This window comes from Juglans regia, chromosome 11, assembly GCF_001411555.2.
Source record: "Juglans regia cultivar Chandler chromosome 11, Walnut 2.0, whole genome shotgun sequence".
Lineage (NCBI taxonomy): Eukaryota > Viridiplantae > Streptophyta > Magnoliopsida > Fagales > Juglandaceae > Juglans > Juglans regia.
The window spans coordinates 27,705,051-27,724,853 of record NC_049911.1 but is presented as its reverse complement, the minus strand read 5'-3'; the positions used below and the strand labels follow the sequence as shown (position 1 = coordinate 27,724,853).

The following is a 19,803-nucleotide window of genomic DNA, read 5'->3' as shown; positions in this document are numbered from 1 at the left end:
TGCTTTGAAATGAGTTAGGCTGGCTGCTGTAATTACTAATCACCCAACAAACATTAAAGAGGTGTTACACTAAACAAAAAATTCACAAAAATAAATTATCACGTTAAGTCAATTCATTTTGTAAATTTATTTTTATAAAAACTGCTAAAGCATTTCTCTAAGAGAAATTATAGTTACAGTCGTGAGTTTACATACGCCGCGCAATTACGTTAAAAAAAAATGAATAAATATGAGACTCACATATTAAGAAAATTATTTTTTTAATTGCGGATCTACTCTTTTTCAAAGCGACTGCACGACGCTTGCGCACTCCACGACTATATGTAGTATTACTCTTTCTCTAAATATTATATTCTTAATCATATGGGTCAAACAGTCAAACTTGTTTATCTCAATTCTGCTAATTTATTAGACACATCTATAAAATTTTAAAAAATTATACTCAGTATTTTTACATCACATATTTATTTTGATTTTTTTATCATTTTATTTTTTTCTTTAAAAGTATATAGTGTAAAAATGATAAATAAAAAAACTTAATTAAATTATTAATAATAAAAAAAATTAAAACAAATGTAATTTATAATGTAGGCAACTGGGTAACAAAAGCTCTGACATATATAATGAATGTCTTGTGTATTTTTTTCTTATTAATATTATAAGAATCTTTTTGTAGGAAAAAAAAAAGTACCACCAACTTTTCACGTTGAATTTTCAGTCATTGATTGCATTCCAGTCTGTACCAATTCAGTCTCGATATATTATAAGAAAATTCTATTCTTCATTTTCATATACTACACGCGACATTTTTTTTTTCTTACTAAATATATAGTATGTAAATAATAAATAGAATAATTTAATTAATTTAAAAAAAATAAAAAATAAAAAAAATATAATGTATAAAAATGATGAATAACAAAACTCATATTTTAAATAACTTAATAGATTAATCATTTTAATGAAAAGTCACTCAAATGTAACACATCAGTTGGCGGGATTAAAAATAATAATACTTCGGTTAAAAATCAACATTTTAAAATAATAAATCATCCAATAAATTAAACAGATGACATTTTTTTTTTGGGAAAAGAAGGATTTGTCACCGGCTAAAAAAACAATGATTGCTCTGCGAAAGCACAAGGGACTACATTCCCCATTTATGATAATTATATTACATTCCGCAATATCTTTTCTTCACGTATATATACAACTCACAAGCAGGCCATACCTATATAAAGGAAATATAGAGAGCCCAAATTCAGATCCTTTTATTTATCCACACAAGTTGTACCAACTTTCCGGCATTGAAACTATTGACAAACGAACTGATGGTTAGTCATTTGATGTCGCTTCTCAGGTCTCTGCTGCTTCCAAGCCTTTTACCTTGCTTGTAATGGGATTCTCATCTTCCACAGGAGCAGCCGCTTCAAAACTTTCCTGCTTAGCCACAACCTCCGCTGCTGATTTCTCAGTCAGGTCCACCAAATTAGCAGCATTGCTTTCTTCTTCACTTTCTTCCACTCTATAATAAACCTTTTGCAGATATAATAAAGACTTAGCAAACTTAGTTTGGTTTCATAGATGAGATGAAAAATTTGTAAATAGTAGTGAGATAATTTACAAATAGTAGTAAAATGATTTGAATTAAAATGCTTTATGAGGTTTTGGGAAAGAATAGATAAAAAGTTGAAAAAAAAATTATAAAGTTGAAAGAAGTTTATAATATAATTTTAGTTTTGAGATTTGAAAAAGTTAAATTGTTTTTTGTGTTTTATTTGCAAGTTTGAAAAAGTTGTAATAATTAGATGATAACGTTCAAAAGTTGAAATTGAAAAATATTTGTGTTTGATTAGTGTTTGGATATTGAGATGAGATGAAATAGTATGAAAGATTTGAGAAATCAAACCAGGCCTAAATCATAGTTCTGGGGATTTGATTTCCAAAATGCCAGACATACAAGGCTAACACCAGTTGGGCTGATGGCTCAAATTAGTTTTCAACACCAATTATCAACTCGGGTATTAAGCAATGTGCGGAGATCTTGATTTTGCAATCACCATATTATTTCATTATAATTATATTTTTTTATGGTAAGAAGAAATGAATGACGACCAGAAATACCAACACTAGGAACTAGGAAGACCAAAAGGGTAAACCATACCACACATGTACGAGGTGGTGAGAGTACTTTGAAGGAATTGGGACGATTATTGAAATTCGTATCTGGCACTCCGGGGATCCCTTCAGGAGATGTGAAATGGTCAACAAGATGGCCCACCTGCCAAAGAAATCATCAAGTCAGCAAAGAGATCAATGACAATCGGTGAAATAGATACACTGTCAAAGACAACTTTCGCCAAAAAATGCATGCTTGACTATGTAAAAGGTGTTCCTTACTCTTCCATGTCCACCAAATTCCCGAGCATCACTATCTAGTGCAACTCTATACTTCCCAGGCAAGTCGCACCCAACTTTGTACCTGTTTGTTCAAGATCACGCACGTCACTCGGAGAATCAAGCACTGAATAAAAAAACTTGGCATGCTGCTATTCGCGTACAAGGCCACATTCCACGTGCAAACAACACAGAACTATATACAACGTACCCATCATATGTATTCTCTGGATGAAAATTGAACACAAAAACCAGATCTCCACGCTCAAAGACGATAACCTGTAGCATGATAAAATCATGCAATTGTGTAATAGTGAAGAATTTCCAAATGAAATGATCGGGGCTATAAAATAAACTTCAAACAATAAGAATGTGTTCTTGTTATTCCCCCTCATGAAAGAACTGAAACAGCTAAACCACCAAGTAAATGAAAAGCTGAGAATAATTTTTAGCAATCTTTTAAATCAATGCAAAAATCTCATCAAATGCTCCCCTTTCTTAGTCCAATAAAATGTGATGAAGAGACATAAGCTTAAATGCCACCCTTAATTACCAATTTATTATTTTCTACCGGATCAGGAGCTATCAGATAACAATTAGCCAATCTGGATTTGTGCATTATCATGGTGCATTAATTACTCAAGTTGTTTAAATTCCAAGGGAAATTTGAAAACAACACTATAGTTTATGGTAAGATAGCATAACAAATCCTAATGATCATTGGGAACATCTATACCTTGTCTTCTTCATCTGTGCTGCTCACAATCTGTTTTGTTGACTCCAGAAATGAAAACTTATCATCAAGTAAATTCATAGCTCTGTCAAATGCATTCAGGAACTGTAAAGGTCCGGAGGAAAGAGAAAAAGATGGTGTTAAAACCTATCACATGGAAACAAAAACAGAGATATACTCCTCTGTAAACGGGAATGTTGTACATATTAACCATGACATGTATTATACAAGACATTCCATATTACTTAAACTAATGACCTAAGAAGTGTTAAAGATGTGGTCATAAAATGGAAGTTTGCAGGAAAGCGCAACACTTAAACACTAGGAAATTGTGTGGGATGGAAGTGGGTTAGACAAAATTTGTAACATTCCATTACATGAACTTGGGTATTGGTGCTGGGTGTGAGAATCTGTTCTACTGATGAATTTGCATTCTTTCTGAGATTTGACACGAGTTAGGAATGTGTGCTAGCCATACTTTACCAAAGTCATGTTGTACAGTAGGGTCAAGTGAAGGGCTCATTAAAAAAAAAAAATTGAGTTGCTCAACCAACAAAGATTTGATTCTATACCCGATATCTCAAGTGCTCTGTATCCACTAGGTTCCATTGCCGTCTGCATTTTTCATAGCTCCACTCATTGCCTTCTCTTGGGAAGTCAATCCATTCAGGATGACCATACTATACAATAATGTTTAAAAAATAACATAAAAATAAGACAATCTATGCAAACACAGACAACTTTAAAAAATCTTCTTTACTTGCTAATGTAATTTTAAATATATTTTCATAAAGTATTTGAAATCTTGGAGTTCATCAAATCCAAAATCCAAAATATACTGTCAGAATATATCTAGGACTGGATACACGCTGATACCATGCAGCAATCTTGAGTGCAGGCTAGTGTGCTTACCTCGTTCCCCATGAAATTAAGGTAGCCCTCACCTCCTAGTGCCATAGTTATAAAATGTACCATCTGTAAAAGATAAATATAACAATAACAGAAAAATTAAAATTGATCAAAAGACATTTTCACTGGAATTAGCTTTCATCTGGTTCCAGTGTGTAAATCAATGCCACAATCAATGCATGAAATGGCTATCGTTACTATTTAGTCCTCTGAAGCGGGCAAAAATGAGTTGTAAGGCCTATAGTTGGGGATAAAGCCAGAACCGCATTCATAAAAGGAAAGAAAGTAGAGACATCAGCCAGTTGAGCTGTCAAAGATACCACAACCCAAGAAAGCAGTAACGCAAGCTGCAATGAACATACCTTGTGAAGTGCAAGCCCTCGCTCAACAGTAGGAGAAGCCTCGGTTAAGCATGACATGCCAGAATACATTTCTTTATCCATTAGGAGAAATGCTATTGTCTTGTCCCCTACAATGGCCTGCACCAGTAAAGCTTATCAATATTGGAAAAAATACAATGGCAAAATTATATTTTCACCTACAAACTAAAATTTGTTTTTTATATTGCACCTCAAGTCACCAAAACTTTCAATTTTCATCCTAAACTATAAATATTTTGCAATTTGCACCCTCAGATAAGATGTGACCTCTAAGATCAATGAAAAATTGGCTGCATGGCACAATCTTAACAGTTCAATGTAAACCGAGTGTACAAATTGAAATTATAGGTGGTTTATGGTGCAAATTGAAACTTTAAGAAGTTTTCAGGGAACACTAAAAGGTGGTAGTTTGTGGATGAAAAGTTTAATTTCCTTATTGAGGACAAGGGTAAAATTGGAGAGAGAACAAAACATGAAGACTACACTGTTTCTGTCTCCTTTATTTTCTCTCGTTTACCTTGTTGGAAGGTTGGAAGACAGAAAATGTTGATTAAGAACTACACAACTAAAACAAAATCTCATACCTGATCATGGCTTTCAGCATAAGCTATACACATCTCAGTGTATCTTCTATTCGTCAAACTCTGGGATATTTCCTTCATCGACCAATCTTCATCTGATTTGTTCTTCAAGTAATCAATCCACTTGTCAGGAATGGCCATTGCCAGGCGGTAATCAAAACCAATTCCCCCCTCAGAGACAGGTCGACCAAGCCCTGGCATACCAGAAACATCTTCAGCTATGACAGTTGCATCAGGCAAAATATTATGAATCAGAGTGTTTGCCAGCATCAGATAAACAACAGCATCGACATCTGTTGCCTCACTAAAATACTCGTTATAATTCCCCGTAAATGCCATATCTATTCCATGGTGATGATACAACATTGAAGTTACTCCATCGAATCTAAAGCCATCAAATCTAAACTCTTCAAGCCACCACTGTAAGTTGGATAAAAGGAAGCGAAGTACTTCCCAATTGGCATAGTTAAAGAGCCTGCTATCCCATAACTTATGGTAACCACGATCTCCATTGTGGAAGTAGGACTCCTGTGAGCTTTGGCCAACATCAAAGCCATTGAGGCCATCAGTCGCATTGTTACTTGTATGACTGTGAATGATATCCATCAATACTCGTAGGCCTAAGCTATGGGCCTTATCAATTAAATACTTCAGGTCCTCTGGAGTCCCGGATCTACTGCTTACAGCGAAAAAGTTTGTAACATGATACCCAAATGATGCATAATAGGAGTGCTCCATCACAGCCATCAACTGGACTGTGTTATAGTTATTTGCTCGAATACGAGGCAGAATCTCATCAGCAAATTCTCTATATGAATTAATGCGGGGTTCTGAGCTACTCATTCCGACATGAGCTTCATATATTCGTGGGGCTTTGGGTTTTGGAGGACGGGGATGCATAAACTGATACCTGCACGATAAATGGAAGAAAAGTTCAACAATCCTGCTGAGTCTCATGTAGATAAAATTTAAGGCATCATGGTACAATAGCTCCCTTATTTAAATGAAACTAGGCCAAGCAATGGTAGAGAGGTCCTAAAAAACTGTTGAAGGTTTTTTCCCCATTATAACCATCATAAATTTTTGATGGATTAAGGAACTAAAAAATCATGCCTGTTATGATGGCATTAGCCCCAAAGCTATTTCTTTCTCCTGTTTCTCTATCAATAATATTCACTTCATCCAAATTGGGTTTAAGTGTTTGCACCTTTCTGAAGGAGGTGGATCCCAATACACACCATCATATGGTGCTCCAAATCTTGTAGGGTCAACAGTGGCATGTTTAATCCAAGCAGGGATGCGATCAACCCAAACTCCATTACCATGCTGGAATCGGAACTTGACTCTTGAATTGTGGGGAATTGCTGGGTTTCCACCAGAATCAGGGAGTCTGATACTCCAAACACCAAATTGATTCTTTTCCATTTTGTGGTTGGCACCATTCCATCCATTAAAGTCCCCAACGAGTTGTGCTTCTCTGCATTATAGGAAATATAACTTCTAAGAAACAATTGATCTACACAATAGCCAGCAAAGATAATCACTTTATACTTGAAACTTCACAAACTCACTGAGCAGCAGGAGCCCACTCACGGTACACAATTCCATCTTCTTCTCTGTTAAATCCAAACTTAAGATAACCTACAGAATGAATGAAGCAAACAGTGAGGTTTTACACTGAAGACGAAACTACTAAGCAGGTAAAAGAATTTGCTAAGTTGCTGAACCTTGAAAGGATATGAACCTAATAGAGGCCAATAGATAATCAATTAAACGAAAAAGGAAGCAAGAAAAAGAACTGATGCACTCAACATGATGTTTTTTATTGTATGTGAAAAAATACATATCAATCCAATTTGGAGCAGAATTATTTATTTTAGGCACTTGTAAATAGAGTAATTTATTTTTTTTGATACATTTGGGGAGGGGGGGTTTCAAACCCAAGACCTCTATTTTGGAGGCTGGGGATTTATGCCAATCAGGCCATAGGCCTTTGGCATAGAGTAATTTATTTATTACAGGCACCTGAAATGTTAAATACAGATTTTTTTAGTGCTTCTTAACAACTCGCCACGCACAAATGGAAAAATAAAGTGGAAAGTGAGGAACTTTCACATCTCATAAAAGCTAATAACCTCGTGAAAATTCCTCGAGACCTCCTTCATGTTTCTCAAGAAGTGCCTTCTGATCGACATATCTCTTCATTCTATATCCAAAGTGGTCGCTAAATGATTCCAGGCCTGGATCAATGCCCAGGATATAAATCTTGTCTGTGTCTTCCTCAGTTGATGTCATTGTCGAGCTGTCATCAGTTACAAGAGCTGAGATCGTGGAACCGTGCTGCACCTAGAAAAGAAAATGCAACACTCACAGCTTTTATACTCACAAATAATAGTTGACAGGAAAAAATATCTTAACCTCTATGTTTACTGAAAAAATGGCAAGCACAAATCCCAAAGTGTCAAACTTCTTTCAAATATGAGAAATACTATGCCCCGATAAATAAAAACAATCAATGATTGGAATGTCAAACATACCCTCCTGTGTATTGCAATTCTTGATGCAAAAAGGAAGGTTTGGCGTTCAAGCAATTTTTGAGACCCATTGGCGGCTCTAACTAGCTGTTTGACAATGTGTTGGTTCTTTCTTGAAGGCTGTCAAAACAATCGCAATAAGTGATCGATCCAAAATATTTTTGAGCTATTGAAAGACATGCACGTGCAGGCACTTGCGGAAGGTAAACTAATAGGCAAGAAAACAACAACACTGAATTGCATTAAAATTCTGGAACCCTGGTTAAATCAAATTTATATCAAACTAGATCATAACAAAACTAAAAGAACCCGTAATTCAAATTTTGTCAAATATCAAATACGTAAACAACAGGCAGCCAATCTGCAGAAAAGCAATGCACTTGCATCATATATGACAAAAGAGACATTGTTAGTTAGACTGATCATTTCCAAATTAAGCATGCATAATAATTAGAAAAAAAACAAAGCTAATTTCAGCATGAAAAGATCGCGCCAGTACATACCAGATCACAGAATTCTTATCACTCATTTTGCAGCTTCGAAAACAAAACGACCCAAAATTTTATGACAAAATATTAAGCAAACTGCAAACCTTGCTTGAGGAATGAAGTGGTATAGACCCAAGAGCAGGTGAGTGGAGAAAACCTAGAGAGCCCATCGTCTTCCTCGACTCCAAGTGAACACCTCAGTTCGTTCTGCTTGCTCAAATTGAATTTTTAAAGACCGACAATCATAGCGGGTGGTGTCAATCGGCAACATCTGGGCCGTTGGTCCGTTGGATCGGGACCCGCAGTCCTATACGTTGTAGATTGATTGCGACGCTTTTTCTACTTTGTTCTTTTCTTTCACTTCCGATATGACAAGGAATAGAACACACCAATAAGTAAAGGATATGCTCCACGTGACAACGCACTGACCGTCGTAATATTATTTTTTAACATAAATTTTATATTTTTATATATTTTTTAAAATAATTATATAATACTTACTATTGTTTATTTATTATCACCCTCATCATTATTTTTATGAAACATCCTGATCCCGCGTCTATTATACGTTGCCACGTTTAGAGAAGAGTCATGGCAATCGGACGACTCTGAACAATCTACCAAATTTTTTTTCTTTATACTACAGACATAATAAGATATTTTATAAAAATAAAATTTTAAATTAACGTCATTTTATATAATACGATAAAAAAATAAATTTATAATATAATTTATTAGATTAATCTATATTAATTTATAAATTTATTTTGATAAATTTATTTATGATTAAAGTATTTTTATTTTTCGAGATAATAATAATTTTCATTTATTTCTCAAAACATAAATATCTAACGTAATCACCATGTCATGCAATGCACGAGGGCGCAATTAGTGAAACAATATTTTGAATTTATGAGAGTAATGCGGTGGTTGCGATTGGCGTGTATTTGCGGCGATGCTTATTGGGTGTCACCTTGACTTCTTCACGCATCCACGTCATGGATAGCGTGGGGCCTCCTTGGCCTCTCCAGTCTCCAGGAGTCAAGACTCAAAGGTGTACTGTAAAAGCTTTATAAAATCAAAAATAGGATTGCAGAAGGAAGAGAAGGGAAAGAGGTGTAACTTATGTAAAACTGCCGTAAAAAGTGCTGAGACTTATTGAGACGATAACCCTCAGCTTTTCATTGCTTTAAGAAACGAAAATAACCTGTAGTGGCTGTAGTTGCACAGTAAATCCACAAGTACATGTACAGATACTTGCATACCAAGAATGCCACCACAAACTTTACAAAATTATAAAAATACCCCTTACCGTTGTTGCGAGGCCAACACTCAACGAGTCAACAGCGCTATAAATTTAAATTCAATTGATTCCGGAGTGAAAAAGGGCCAAGGGTTTGGGGGTTAATTAGGGTTTTGCACAGAGCCAGCGGACGAGAGAGAGAGAGAGAGAGAGAGAGGCAGGATGAGCAGGAGCTTGGGGATACCGGTGAAGCTACTACACGAGGCCTCCGGGCACGTGGTGACGGTGGAGCTCAAGAGCGGAGAGCTCTACAGAGGTAGCATGATCGAGTGCGAGGACAACTGGAACTGCCAGCTCGAGAACATTACCTACACTGCTAAGGTACCCAAACCCTAGATTTTTTTTCTCTTGAACCCTACTGTTTGGTGGTTCAGAAAGCTATGCTTCACGAAGACGTTGTGCTCTGTGGTAGGTCAAAATGCTTTAATGAGAACATTTTAGGCCCCTTAGTCTTTGAATGATTGGTTTGAATATACTTACTCCAGAAATTCTGGGTTAGTTTAGAGTCGTGATCGTCCAAAAAATAAAAAAGCTGAGTCGAAATCGTCTAAATACTTTATGCTTGGGGAGCATGGTGTTTATATGGAACAATAAAATGGCGCGATGGTTTGGCAGCAAGTGGCTCGTCTATCTTCACACTTTAAACTAGCTCATGTCCTCCTAATTTCATAAGGTCATACTCTTCGCTTCTCAGATTATAAATTTGAGTTATCAAAGAGATTATAGCTTCCCCTAAATACATGGACGGTACCCTTTAGAATACGTGCATATATCGTTCACTGTTTAATTTGAGACAATAAGTTATTTTCCCACCTCATTTAGATCAATCTCTATACCTTATAATCTGCTTAAATTTATTTTCTAATAGGAAACCATGGTTGACAAAAATAGAGAGGGATACTTGGACACAAGCAGGTAGGGAAGGTAATAACTATATATGTATATATATGAAATGAGAATATATATATGTATATATCAAGATATTAAATTACAATTGTGGAAAAGCTGGGGCAGCCAATGCTGTCACTTGCCTGTATACTTTTCATGCGATTCTCCTCATTACCACAAATATTGGCATAGAAGTAGGTTGATGCCAGTTTTATGTACATATATTTGAGCTTTTTTTGGAGACCAAGAGTATAAAATCAAATAATGGGTTTTTGGTTCTAATTCAGTTATTCCTTATAACTTAAATGGTTTTTGAGATAAATTATTTCTCTTGTTTATACTCTTGTTCTATTTCCAATGGTTGCTCATTCTTATTGACTCATCCACAGGATGGGAAGGTCTCACAACTTGAGCATGTCTTTATTCGAGGCAGCAAAGTCAGGTATCCGAATCATTTGTTGTTTTATAAGACGATTTAAATTTTATGTTTCTCAAGTCACATTTTTGTGCTTGTTGCTAGCTTACTGGAATTTTTTTTTAATGATTCGAAATTTTAACAGGTTTATGGTCATACCGGACATGCTGAAGAATGCTCCAATGTTCAAGCGTCTGGATGCCAGGATCAAGGTACCGTTCTGTTTTGAAGTAATTAGATACTTATGAATTCTACATTGCTTTACTTTTTCTGACATGTTTTCTGAACTTGTTAAAGGGTAAGGGTGCGGCACTTGGAGTTGGCAGGGGTAGAGCAGTTGCTATGCGGGCTAAGGTAAAACTCTTCTATTTTTGGTGCGTTTAAGCATTATTCTTTTTGGTCAATAACGTGAAAAATAACACCCATACGCATTTTCATCGTCGTCCTCTCGTCATCTTCTGGCATGCCATCAAATTATTGGTCAAGGAATGATGAATTTATGTTTCATTAAAAGGCTTACAAATAGCATGTCTCCAATAACATCTTTACAAGTATGATTTGAGATACTGAGTTGCAGCTGTATTTTAGAACTTGAATGAAGCGAAGATAATTCATTGTCTTGTCATAGAAAAAATAATTCAGTGTAATTTGTCACGCATGAGAAAATTGGGAGAAACCCGTCATAAATTTATAATGTTGCGTTTCATTTGCATTAATGAAATTTCTTTTACCCGTAAAAAATGTAGAATGCTGCGTGAGAAATGTTTATTCTTTTTCATCTTTGATTGCTGCTTGGCTGCTTCTTTGCCTGCCTGAGCAGCAAAAAATACTTTGAAATCTTATTTCGTTGGTATGCATGACGTGCTTCTTTCCTTAATGAGTTGGAAGTGTCCTGACTTGCATTATTATTATTATTATTTTGTCCTGCAGGCTCAGGCTGCTGGACGTGGAGCAGCACCTGGTAGGGGCATTGTACCACCCGTTCGGAGGTAATCAACCCCTGAATGGTTTCTAACCTCTCCATTCTAGAGCATCGATTGACTCGCAGTTAGTTGCCTTCGGAAGCTTTTGGATCCTGCTCTCGATATCCCCAAAATTTATGTAAAAGAGTGAGCCTTTTTGGTTAGGTAGAAAAAAACATGGGAGACAATATTTCTGAACCTTGGACTTCTCTTACGTATGCATCTATGTTATGCCAAATTTGTTATAGTCACTTTTTCTTTTTCTTTTTCTTTTTTTATCTATGTTTTATCAGTTATCGTGTACTGCTTACATATATGCAAGTCTGTGATACTGTATCTATCTTATCGAAAATATTTAACAAGAGAAGGAAAAAAAAATGCAAGTCTGTGACCAAATTATTCGTTGCAAATAAATTTTTTTCTACTTGCTGACCTGAAGCATATTTATTGTCTTTTCACCTAACCGTCACGGTTCTGGCTTAAATAAAATGCCGTGAGAGTTTATTCTTGCTTTATTCGCACAACCAAAGCAAATGTACACGATTGGGGGAGGGGGGGGCGGATATTACACGGTATGATACAGAAGCCAGAGAGGCACGTAATTCCCGTGAAACTAGTGGAAATAACCATAAAGTTCTAAGAAGCAAATGCAGAAGTTCCAGGGGTTTGTAACATCAGTGGTGGGGCTGGTCAGAATAACCCTAAAGAATCTAAAGGGTAGGAGAGCATTTGGTCCAACCACAGGCCATGATGCAAACTGACCAGCTTTGCACACTGTTTGCTCATTCTCATGTACTCCCAAGTTTGTCCAAGTCTTCCCATCCGGAGAGCCCTGAAAATATATCCATGAGAAAGACATTTCTGTAAATATTTCACCCGCATTACCGTTTCAGAAGAAAAATTGATCCAATATCCGGGAGATGGCGCCTGTACCTGGAGATTCCAAGATCTCATAAAAGCCCTTGACCCATCCTGTCTCAAAGTGTAGTAGTTGCACATAAGCTGCATCAATAACCTCTTGCATCAGGATAAAATAAGAGAAATAATTAAAAGCATCTTGTACACCCTGATGAAATGAAGGAGTTGCAGGAAAAACCATAACTTAGATCGACAATCTCTCTACAACTGCCATCTTGTGCCACCCTAATCAAATTGTAGTATTTGATTTGATTTTATTCAGCTAGTTTCTTTACTTCTCCCAATATCCTCTTACTTCCTGAGTATGAGCTTCCATTCCCTATTCTAAATTTTTATGGGCATGAAACTCAAAGACAGGACCTTCGCTAATCAAGAAAAGAATCAGCCCAAACTGGGGGTCGCATAAGCTTAATTGAGTTCATGGAATTGTGGGCATGACACCATCATCTAACAAGGCCCAAACAAAGCGGATGCTCAATTTTTATATGCTATTAAAAGCATGTTGCTTTAGTGATAATGACATTCTTTTATTGCCTGGGAGAGGAAACTTGGTGTGAAGAACACCAGTTATATTTTGTTACATCATAAGAAGATCACCATAGTAAGAAAAGAGAATGAAACCTGATGTTCTTCACCAATGTCCACTGCCCACCATGCACATTTATGTCCATCTTCCATGCGAGGCCCAGCAAAAGACGTTCCCTTACATAGGGAAATACTTTTCAGTTACCGTTTAGAGAAGCTTATGGTGCAAACTTCTAAAAAATTTTCCATTCATTATACCTGATAAGTTCTTGAGACCAAAACCTTGGGATCAGTATATCTTGAAGGGGGACTGCTGGCCGTGACAGTGATTCTCTGAAAAATTCAAATTCACAAGGGATTGGAAGCTGTGTTAAAAATGATTGATGACATCAAGATCTTGATATGAGGAAAAAACTGGGGAAGAAGAACAAGAAAATGACAGGAAAGAAAGAAGAATTAAGAATTTTTACCTTGGACAGAACGGGATTTACCCACTGATGTTCCCCATATGATGTGCCTGCAAAGTACAAAACTCCATTGCTGTCTCCATCACAGATGTATTGGAGCTCCTTATAACTAGATTGCCGATGTTGAAATCTCACACTGCAAAAGGAAGACTGTGTCAGCTAACTTGTATTTGAAGATCTACAGAAAGGACATTAGCCAGACTCATTGTTATGCATTCCGGCTCTGGCTTACAGAACGACATAATACAAAAGACAATGTCAACTAAATGCTCTTTAAAAGTGTAGAATACTAGCCAAATTCATTATTTTCATAGGTAGGAATCTTAGCCAAATTCATTGTCCTTGGCAGCCAAATAAAGTATTGTCATCATGCTTTATGGATCTATCTTAGATAAAAGTAACAACTTAAGCCATTAGGGAAGCCCCTTGCATCCAGAGATCAGAAACCATCAATAACACAAACAATGTATACTTTTTTTACTTACTTTTGACCATCTTCTGGCCTGGCCAATCTATATTCTACGCAATAGATAGCCTCCTTCACCTGTGACATTAGCATTGAAGAAAATCAGTAGGAAACAAAAGTTCCATATGCTCACCAAATAGTGCAAATAGTAAAAAAAAAAAAAAAAAAAAAAAAAAAAAAAAAAAATAACTTACAAGATTATCAAAATTATATATATGCCTGCTAATGCTGCTCTTCTCCAACTGAAAAATCATTACAAATACAGATGAAGTAAAAATAATGAACAGAAACATTCAGTACCCTGGCGGATAAATCTTTATATCAAGGGGCATTAATACCTTCTTAAGCAAAGCATGCGGAAGTAACAGAAATCGCACAAATGGCAACAGATCCTGAACTGACTGAAGCCTTTCCCCAAAAAGCTGTTTAGGGGCTGAAGTTATAATCAGCTCATCCACCATCTCCCATCCATACAATTCCTTTGCTTTCAAGCCCCACATTAAGATTGCATTGAGAACTTTTTCTTCAGAAGTGACTGTCAAATCTGGATGCTGTAATACCCACAATGTAGAGTACACAATATTAACAATTGACTTTTCAGAAGTACAGATATAGAGTTTTTAAGATAATTATTACCAGGCTGCCCAAACTATCAGAAAGAAAATGATTCATGAGTATTCTTATATCTACTTTGTACTTGTGATTTTAGCTTAAGATGGAGAATTTTCCTTTCTCAACTCCAAGCAATGGTAGTCTATCTCAAAATCCGAAATAAATGGGTCCAAACATCTAAATTGCGATCAAGATACTTGAGAACATTCTCAGCATTTTCTCCAACAACTAACCAACATGGTATACTTGTGTGACAAACGCACTTCGGTCCAATACACTCAAGTTACCAAACTGACCATTATACCACTCATCAAGCTGGAACCATACTCCATTTGTAGAACATTGTCCTTTTCTATTTTTTTGGTTATTGGCGCACTTTTCTTCCAAGGAGAGAGTATATCTGCTCTTATCTAGCTATCTTAATCCTAGAACGCCAATCTCAAAACTAAGAAGAGACATGAAAAGTGAGAACCAACCTGAATGATATTGCGAAAAATTGTCTCATCTAGTAAGACAAAATCAATGCTTGCGGTTGTACAGTAATCAAAGTGCATTGCAAATTTCCTCTGGCATGTTTCTTCGATAAGTTTACATGATGGTATCGATGTAACCACTTCGAGAATTGGACATACTGAGTCCTGCAACAAAGTTCAATGGTTAGCTTGAAAAAGCAACAGTCCAATTACTTTGCCAAAACTGTCTGCTTCCTCGTCCATTAAACTTGTGCATAATAGAAAAACTCGTTGTATGACCTTCTTCCACTAGGAGAACTCCATCCCTGCATGTAATATGTACATGAGAGGTATCAATATTAATAACTCATTCACACAAAGCGGATCTCTTCTCTCTTTTTTTTTTTCAGAAGTCTGGAACTGCAAGTCACTTGTCCGTCTTTGACTTCTAGTCATTGAAGTAACTTACTGTAATAATAACAGACAAAAACGATGATTTTAACCACTATCAGAAAACTAAATTATGAGGCAAGATAAGGGTTACCAATCTACCTCCGAAAGGCATTCTAAAAGTGTTTTGCAGCATTCCTGATGGAGAAGAGTAACTCCAAATTGATCGGACAAAAGTAGAAGTTGGAGTAATAAGGAAGCAGAACCCATGATTGCCTCCATGTCAAGTTCACCGCTATACATGAACTCGAGCATAGCTTTGAATGCTTCTGGTAACACATCCCTTAACGAAACCTCTGAGGACATGGTTTCACTCATTCCATTAGTGAACATCTGCCAGTTCAACTTTTTGTTTAATAGCGAATCATGTGAATCGGTAAAAGAAAAACCAACCAGATGCACAAGGAGCAATGAACTATTAAAATGTCATCTTTCAAAAGACGTGCATAAAGAAAAACTTGTTACTCTGTTAAATCTATATGCCACACTTTTCGAGTAGTTTCTGTTAACCACCTGTGCACTGGATATGGACACAAGCAGATTACCAGCATTGTTCGACCAAAGAGATTAGAATTTGAAAGAAAATTCACATTTTTGCCCCATTTAAGATACATAAGGATTATCTGTGGTTTGTCGTAAATTTATTGGAACGTACACGAGCCAAAACAATTTTGAATTTTACAAGCATTAAATAAAAGATAATTATGGGGCTCAGAAAGATTATTACACAATTTCAATTGGTACATTTTTTTTTTTACAATTGAAGCACAAAAAATATCTAACCCATTTAAAATTATTTATTTCATACGAATCCAGTTCACCAGACAGAAAATACTAGCTGTCCCTGTTCATAAGGGAATTGCTAGACTACAGGAAGATTGCAATTATTGAAGGTCGGAACTTTTCATCATAAAATGTCCTTTTATGTCATGAAAGGGGCGAGGGAGTCACACAAGAATGAATTTGGCTCACCTTTGCAAATGGAAAACTCCATAAACTAAGAACAATTTTATGTGGCTGGGCAACAAGACCATGACCCTCGATATTGATGTTCACATCACTGTATTTTCCCGTTAAGAGCAATTGTTTGAGCTTTTGCACAATTACTGGAAGTCCAGAGGGGAAGGTTGCACAACAGTGGGGCCGATTGCTTGGATATGATAATACTACGCTCTTTCCTGAGTCAAACAACTTTTTATTTAGTTTAAACCTTTCCATGGTCTCTTCACACTGTTTCACTAATGGTATCACTTCAAAATGCAAGCCCAAGGCCCTCAGGGGACCAAGTTGTGACTCTGGAATCTGCATTAAACATAGACCCGACCATTGTTATTGTATAAGTCTCCAAAACAAAGTTACAAACTTACAATTGCCATATTTGAGAGACTGGAAAGTAAAGTAATCGAAATTTAGAAAATTAATGTACCTGGGTCTGGCCTGTGTAGATATATTGAAGGAGTGCATGGAGAACTGGATAAGTTACATCACGCAGCCGGACAACATCTTCAGACGAACTCAAAGGCCAATTACTAGATGCTACCAAGATAGCCTTGTGAGCAGGTACAGGCCTTTCCTCTGTACCAATAATGAAAACCATATCAGATAACTCCCAACTCTCAAGAAAATTCTCAAGACCCCAGTTCGCATAGCCCATAAATTCATCTTTAAGTTCTTCTTCCCCATCCTCCTCACCTTCTACTTCACCACAATCCACATGCTTCCACAAAGATATATGATTGTGCGTTAACGGCAATACATTCACATTTCTGTATCCAACATGTTTATCCCAGCTACTAAGCCCAATATACCGAACACTACAATTCGGGTTCGAATCTAGCCATTGAAAGACAAGATTCTGAAAAGGGTATCTTCCCTTGCCAATACTAATCAACCCATCATAGATACTGATCCAATAGCTTTGAAACGCCGAAGAACAGCAAAGCCCAACACCCGCCACATCAACCACAGTTTTCCCATCTACCTCAATTTTCAACCTCTTATTCCTGTGACTACCTAATATGATTGTATAGTGAGGACTATTATCTCTTTTGTAATGGTAGTGCTGGCTTCCCACATTCTCCCGGAACACCAGGGTAACATCGTTGTGAGCAAAAGCTTCAAAAGCTACACAGCCCCGGCCGGCTTCCCGAAACTTCAAATCCTTTCTCCAGGCACATTCGAAGGGTGCCACAGTGAGGAATTTCTTCTCTTTCATTTCGATCATTCTTCCTTGTGCAAATAACCCAATATTTTTACGCTCCCGAGGCACTTATAAACTGGAGAACTCAACAATATCAATAGGAACCTTACATACTGAGAGAGACACGACTATCTGAAGGAGAAAGAAAGAAAAGGACAGATTTTTATTAGAGCAACAAGACAAACATCTTAGATTCTAAGACAACTGGCTCATGTGAAAATCCCCCCCAAACGCACAAGATTGTGAAAATTGCGCTAAAATTCGACCATAACCGTTACTGTAAGAAACTGACATAAATTATTTGGGGAAGTTAAAAACATCGCTATCTACGGATAACCCAGAAATCGCTAGAAACCTCCCAACTTGACACAAAAAGATCTAAACCACGTTAACGACAAGAATCACTCAGAAACTCGCTATCAATCCTACACCACATTCTTATCCAGGTACACGACTGGTACAAAAATATCTACAAAGAAAAACTTCATACAAGGCCACCAGAAATACAGAAATGACAAAGAAAAGCTATGAGTGCTGATGGCAATAGGTGGGGGAGGAAATCAGGTATGGATCAAAACCCACCTCAAAATGGCGTAAAAAAATGGGAACTTTGTTTTCCGTGGCGGGTACTTCTCTTACCTGATTAAAGATTCATGAGGGCCATCTCTGTCTGTCAGGGGAGCCAGAATAAGAGCCAGGACAAGTGCACAAACACGGATATTTTTACAAATTGGAGAACAATTATGCATAAGTGGGTTGCTATTGATAAAAATAGTGGTAATTTGGAAGGTTGGCATTTGGGGTAGGATGCGCGATGAGTGGACTTTCTTCAGAAATCGACCTCTGGCCATGAAAGGGTCTGACTGACATATGGTGAGTGAAACGTGGCAGATAGTGCGTGGCAGCTGGGCATAGATAGAAGCATGAAGTGAGATTTTTTTGGACTCAACCTTTGGGATTTTCCTATTCCCATAGAAAAATTATATTTTTAAGTATATCACGTAGTATCTTTTTTATGATTTTTTTAATTTTTTTTTTTAATATGTAGTATATAAATTATGAGTAAAATAATTTAATTATTTTAAGAAAAATAAAATCAAAAAAACCTTTAAAAAAATTTAAAAAAATAAAAAAAATTATAATGTGTAATGTATAAACTTATAAATAGCAATACTCATTCCCATAATCCCTTCCTTTTTTAGTTAACTGGGGGGAATAACGTCACAAAAACTCAGAGTTCATCTTCTTGGAATGGTCGCAAATTAATCGAGCTAGCCTAGAATCCATCCCTTGCCTTATTTCTCGCTCCTCAATATTTTGGTGAGGAGATTTAGACGAAAATTAAAAATTAAATAAAATCTGATTAAAATATTATTTTTTAATATTATTATTATTTTCAAATTTTAAAATTAAATTATTTACTATATTTTATTTTAAAATTTAAAAATTTAAAATAATTATAATAATTAAATAAATTAAATTAAAATAAATTAGAAGAGTTTGTATTCGAACTAGACCTAAATCATATATGATCAAGATAAAAAATTTTATATACAATCAATTTTATATATTATTTAAATATTATAATTAATAAATTATTATTTTAATATAAAATAATTATTTTAATCAACCACAACAATACCTCTTTGAAACGTAACTCTTTCATGACACCGCATTGACCGCAACTCCAATAATTACACGTATGACAGTGCTTGTCTACCTCAAAGATCATGCCAACTTTTCAGCACGTGGGCTCCACATGCAAAAACAAGCTAGCTTGTGTACTCTACAAATTTTCCTTAAAGGTTGAGAATCTAGATTGTTTTAACTTTTCACCGTGTGTTTCGACTCTCAAAATTTTGATAATTTAATTTTTAAATATCATTTAAATATAGAATATTTTTTATTTTTTATTTTTTATTTTTTTATCTACTTATTACATAATTATTATTCAAACATAAATATTAATACAACTTTTTTAAATTTTAAAATAAAACATAAAAATCAACACAATTTTATAAATTTTAAAATAAAAACTATATTAAAAAGTTATATTCAAATAATTTTATAACTTTATAATATTTTTATTTAACTTTTTCTCTATCATTCCCCATAACTCAATAAAA

General features: G+C 35.7%; 3 protein-coding genes across 3 annotated transcripts; 1 reads left to right on the top strand and 2 right to left on the bottom strand.

The window, feature by feature from the left end:
* Positions 1–1,121: 1,121 nt before the first annotated feature.
* On the bottom strand, positions 1,122–8,255 carry LOC109002933 (1,4-alpha-glucan-branching enzyme 1, chloroplastic/amyloplastic-like). Its single transcript, XM_018980860.2, has 14 exons — positions 8,124–8,255; positions 7,535–7,651; positions 7,133–7,343; positions 6,569–6,638; positions 6,205–6,474; positions 5,001–5,907; positions 4,399–4,515; positions 4,040–4,102; positions 3,700–3,807; positions 3,131–3,232; positions 2,606–2,673; positions 2,398–2,479; positions 2,162–2,278; positions 1,122–1,533 (listed from the first exon to the last, which is right to left on the bottom strand). The coding sequence occupies exons 1-14, from the start codon at positions 8,187–8,189 to the stop codon at positions 1,354–1,356; spliced, it is 2,478 nt and encodes an 825-aa protein (XP_018836405.2). The 5' UTR covers positions 8,190–8,255; the 3' UTR covers positions 1,122–1,353.
* Positions 8,256–9,381: 1,126 nt separating this feature from the next.
* Positions 9,382–11,983, top strand: LOC109002935 (small nuclear ribonucleoprotein SmD3b). Its single transcript, XM_018980864.2, has 5 exons — positions 9,382–9,643; positions 10,600–10,652; positions 10,771–10,837; positions 10,923–10,979; positions 11,556–11,983. The coding sequence occupies exons 1-5, from the start codon at positions 9,485–9,487 to the stop codon at positions 11,616–11,618; spliced, it is 399 nt and encodes a 132-aa protein (XP_018836409.1). The 5' UTR covers positions 9,382–9,484; the 3' UTR covers positions 11,619–11,983.
* Positions 11,984–12,066: 83 nt separating this feature from the next.
* Positions 12,067–17,765, bottom strand: LOC109002934 (BTB/POZ domain-containing protein At2g30600). Its single transcript, XM_018980861.2, has 12 exons — positions 16,904–17,765; positions 16,450–16,779; positions 15,580–15,810; positions 15,052–15,213; positions 14,302–14,514; positions 14,158–14,205; positions 13,983–14,041; positions 13,501–13,633; positions 13,289–13,363; positions 13,127–13,207; positions 12,521–12,589; positions 12,067–12,419 (listed from the first exon to the last, which is right to left on the bottom strand). Exons 1-12 carry the CDS (start codon positions 17,699–17,701, stop codon positions 12,201–12,203), a joined length of 2,418 nt encoding a protein of 805 aa, XP_018836406.1. The 5' UTR covers positions 17,702–17,765; the 3' UTR covers positions 12,067–12,200.
* Positions 17,766–19,803: the final 2,038 nt, after the last annotated feature.

Excerpts from the sequence above, each read along its gene's own strand:
- LOC109002933 (XM_018980860.2), bottom strand. The coding sequence starts at position 8,189 with ATGGGCTCTCTAGGTTTTCTCCACTCACCTGCTCTTGGGTCTATACCA. Across the intron at positions 4,103-4,398 it reads GAGGGCTTGCACTTCACAAG|ATGGTACATTTTATAACTAT; the intron begins GTATGTTCATTG and ends TATCTTTTACAG. Across the intron at positions 3,233-3,699 it reads CAGAGCACTTGAGATATCGG|TTCCTGAATGCATTTGACAG; the intron begins GTATAGAATCAA and ends GGACCTTTACAG.
- LOC109002934 (XM_018980861.2), bottom strand. The coding sequence starts at position 17,701 with ATGATCGAAATGAAAGAGAAGAAATTCCTCACTGTGGCACCCTTCGAA. Across the intron at positions 15,214-15,579 it reads TTTTAGAATGCCTTTCGGAG|GACTCAGTATGTCCAATTCT; the intron begins GTAGATTGGTAA and ends ACTTTGTTGCAG. Across the intron at positions 12,590-13,126 it reads ACATTGGTGAAGAACATCAG|CTTATGTGCAACTACTACAC; the intron begins GTTTCATTCTCT and ends TTATTGATGCAG.
- LOC109002935 (XM_018980864.2), top strand. The coding sequence starts at position 9,485 with ATGAGCAGGAGCTTGGGGATACCGGTGAAGCTACTACACGAGGCCTCC. Across the intron at positions 10,653-10,770 it reads ATTCGAGGCAGCAAAGTCAG|GTTTATGGTCATACCGGACA; the intron begins GTATCCGAATCA and ends AAATTTTAACAG. Across the intron at positions 10,980-11,555 it reads CAGTTGCTATGCGGGCTAAG|GCTCAGGCTGCTGGACGTGG; the intron begins GTAAAACTCTTC and ends TTTGTCCTGCAG.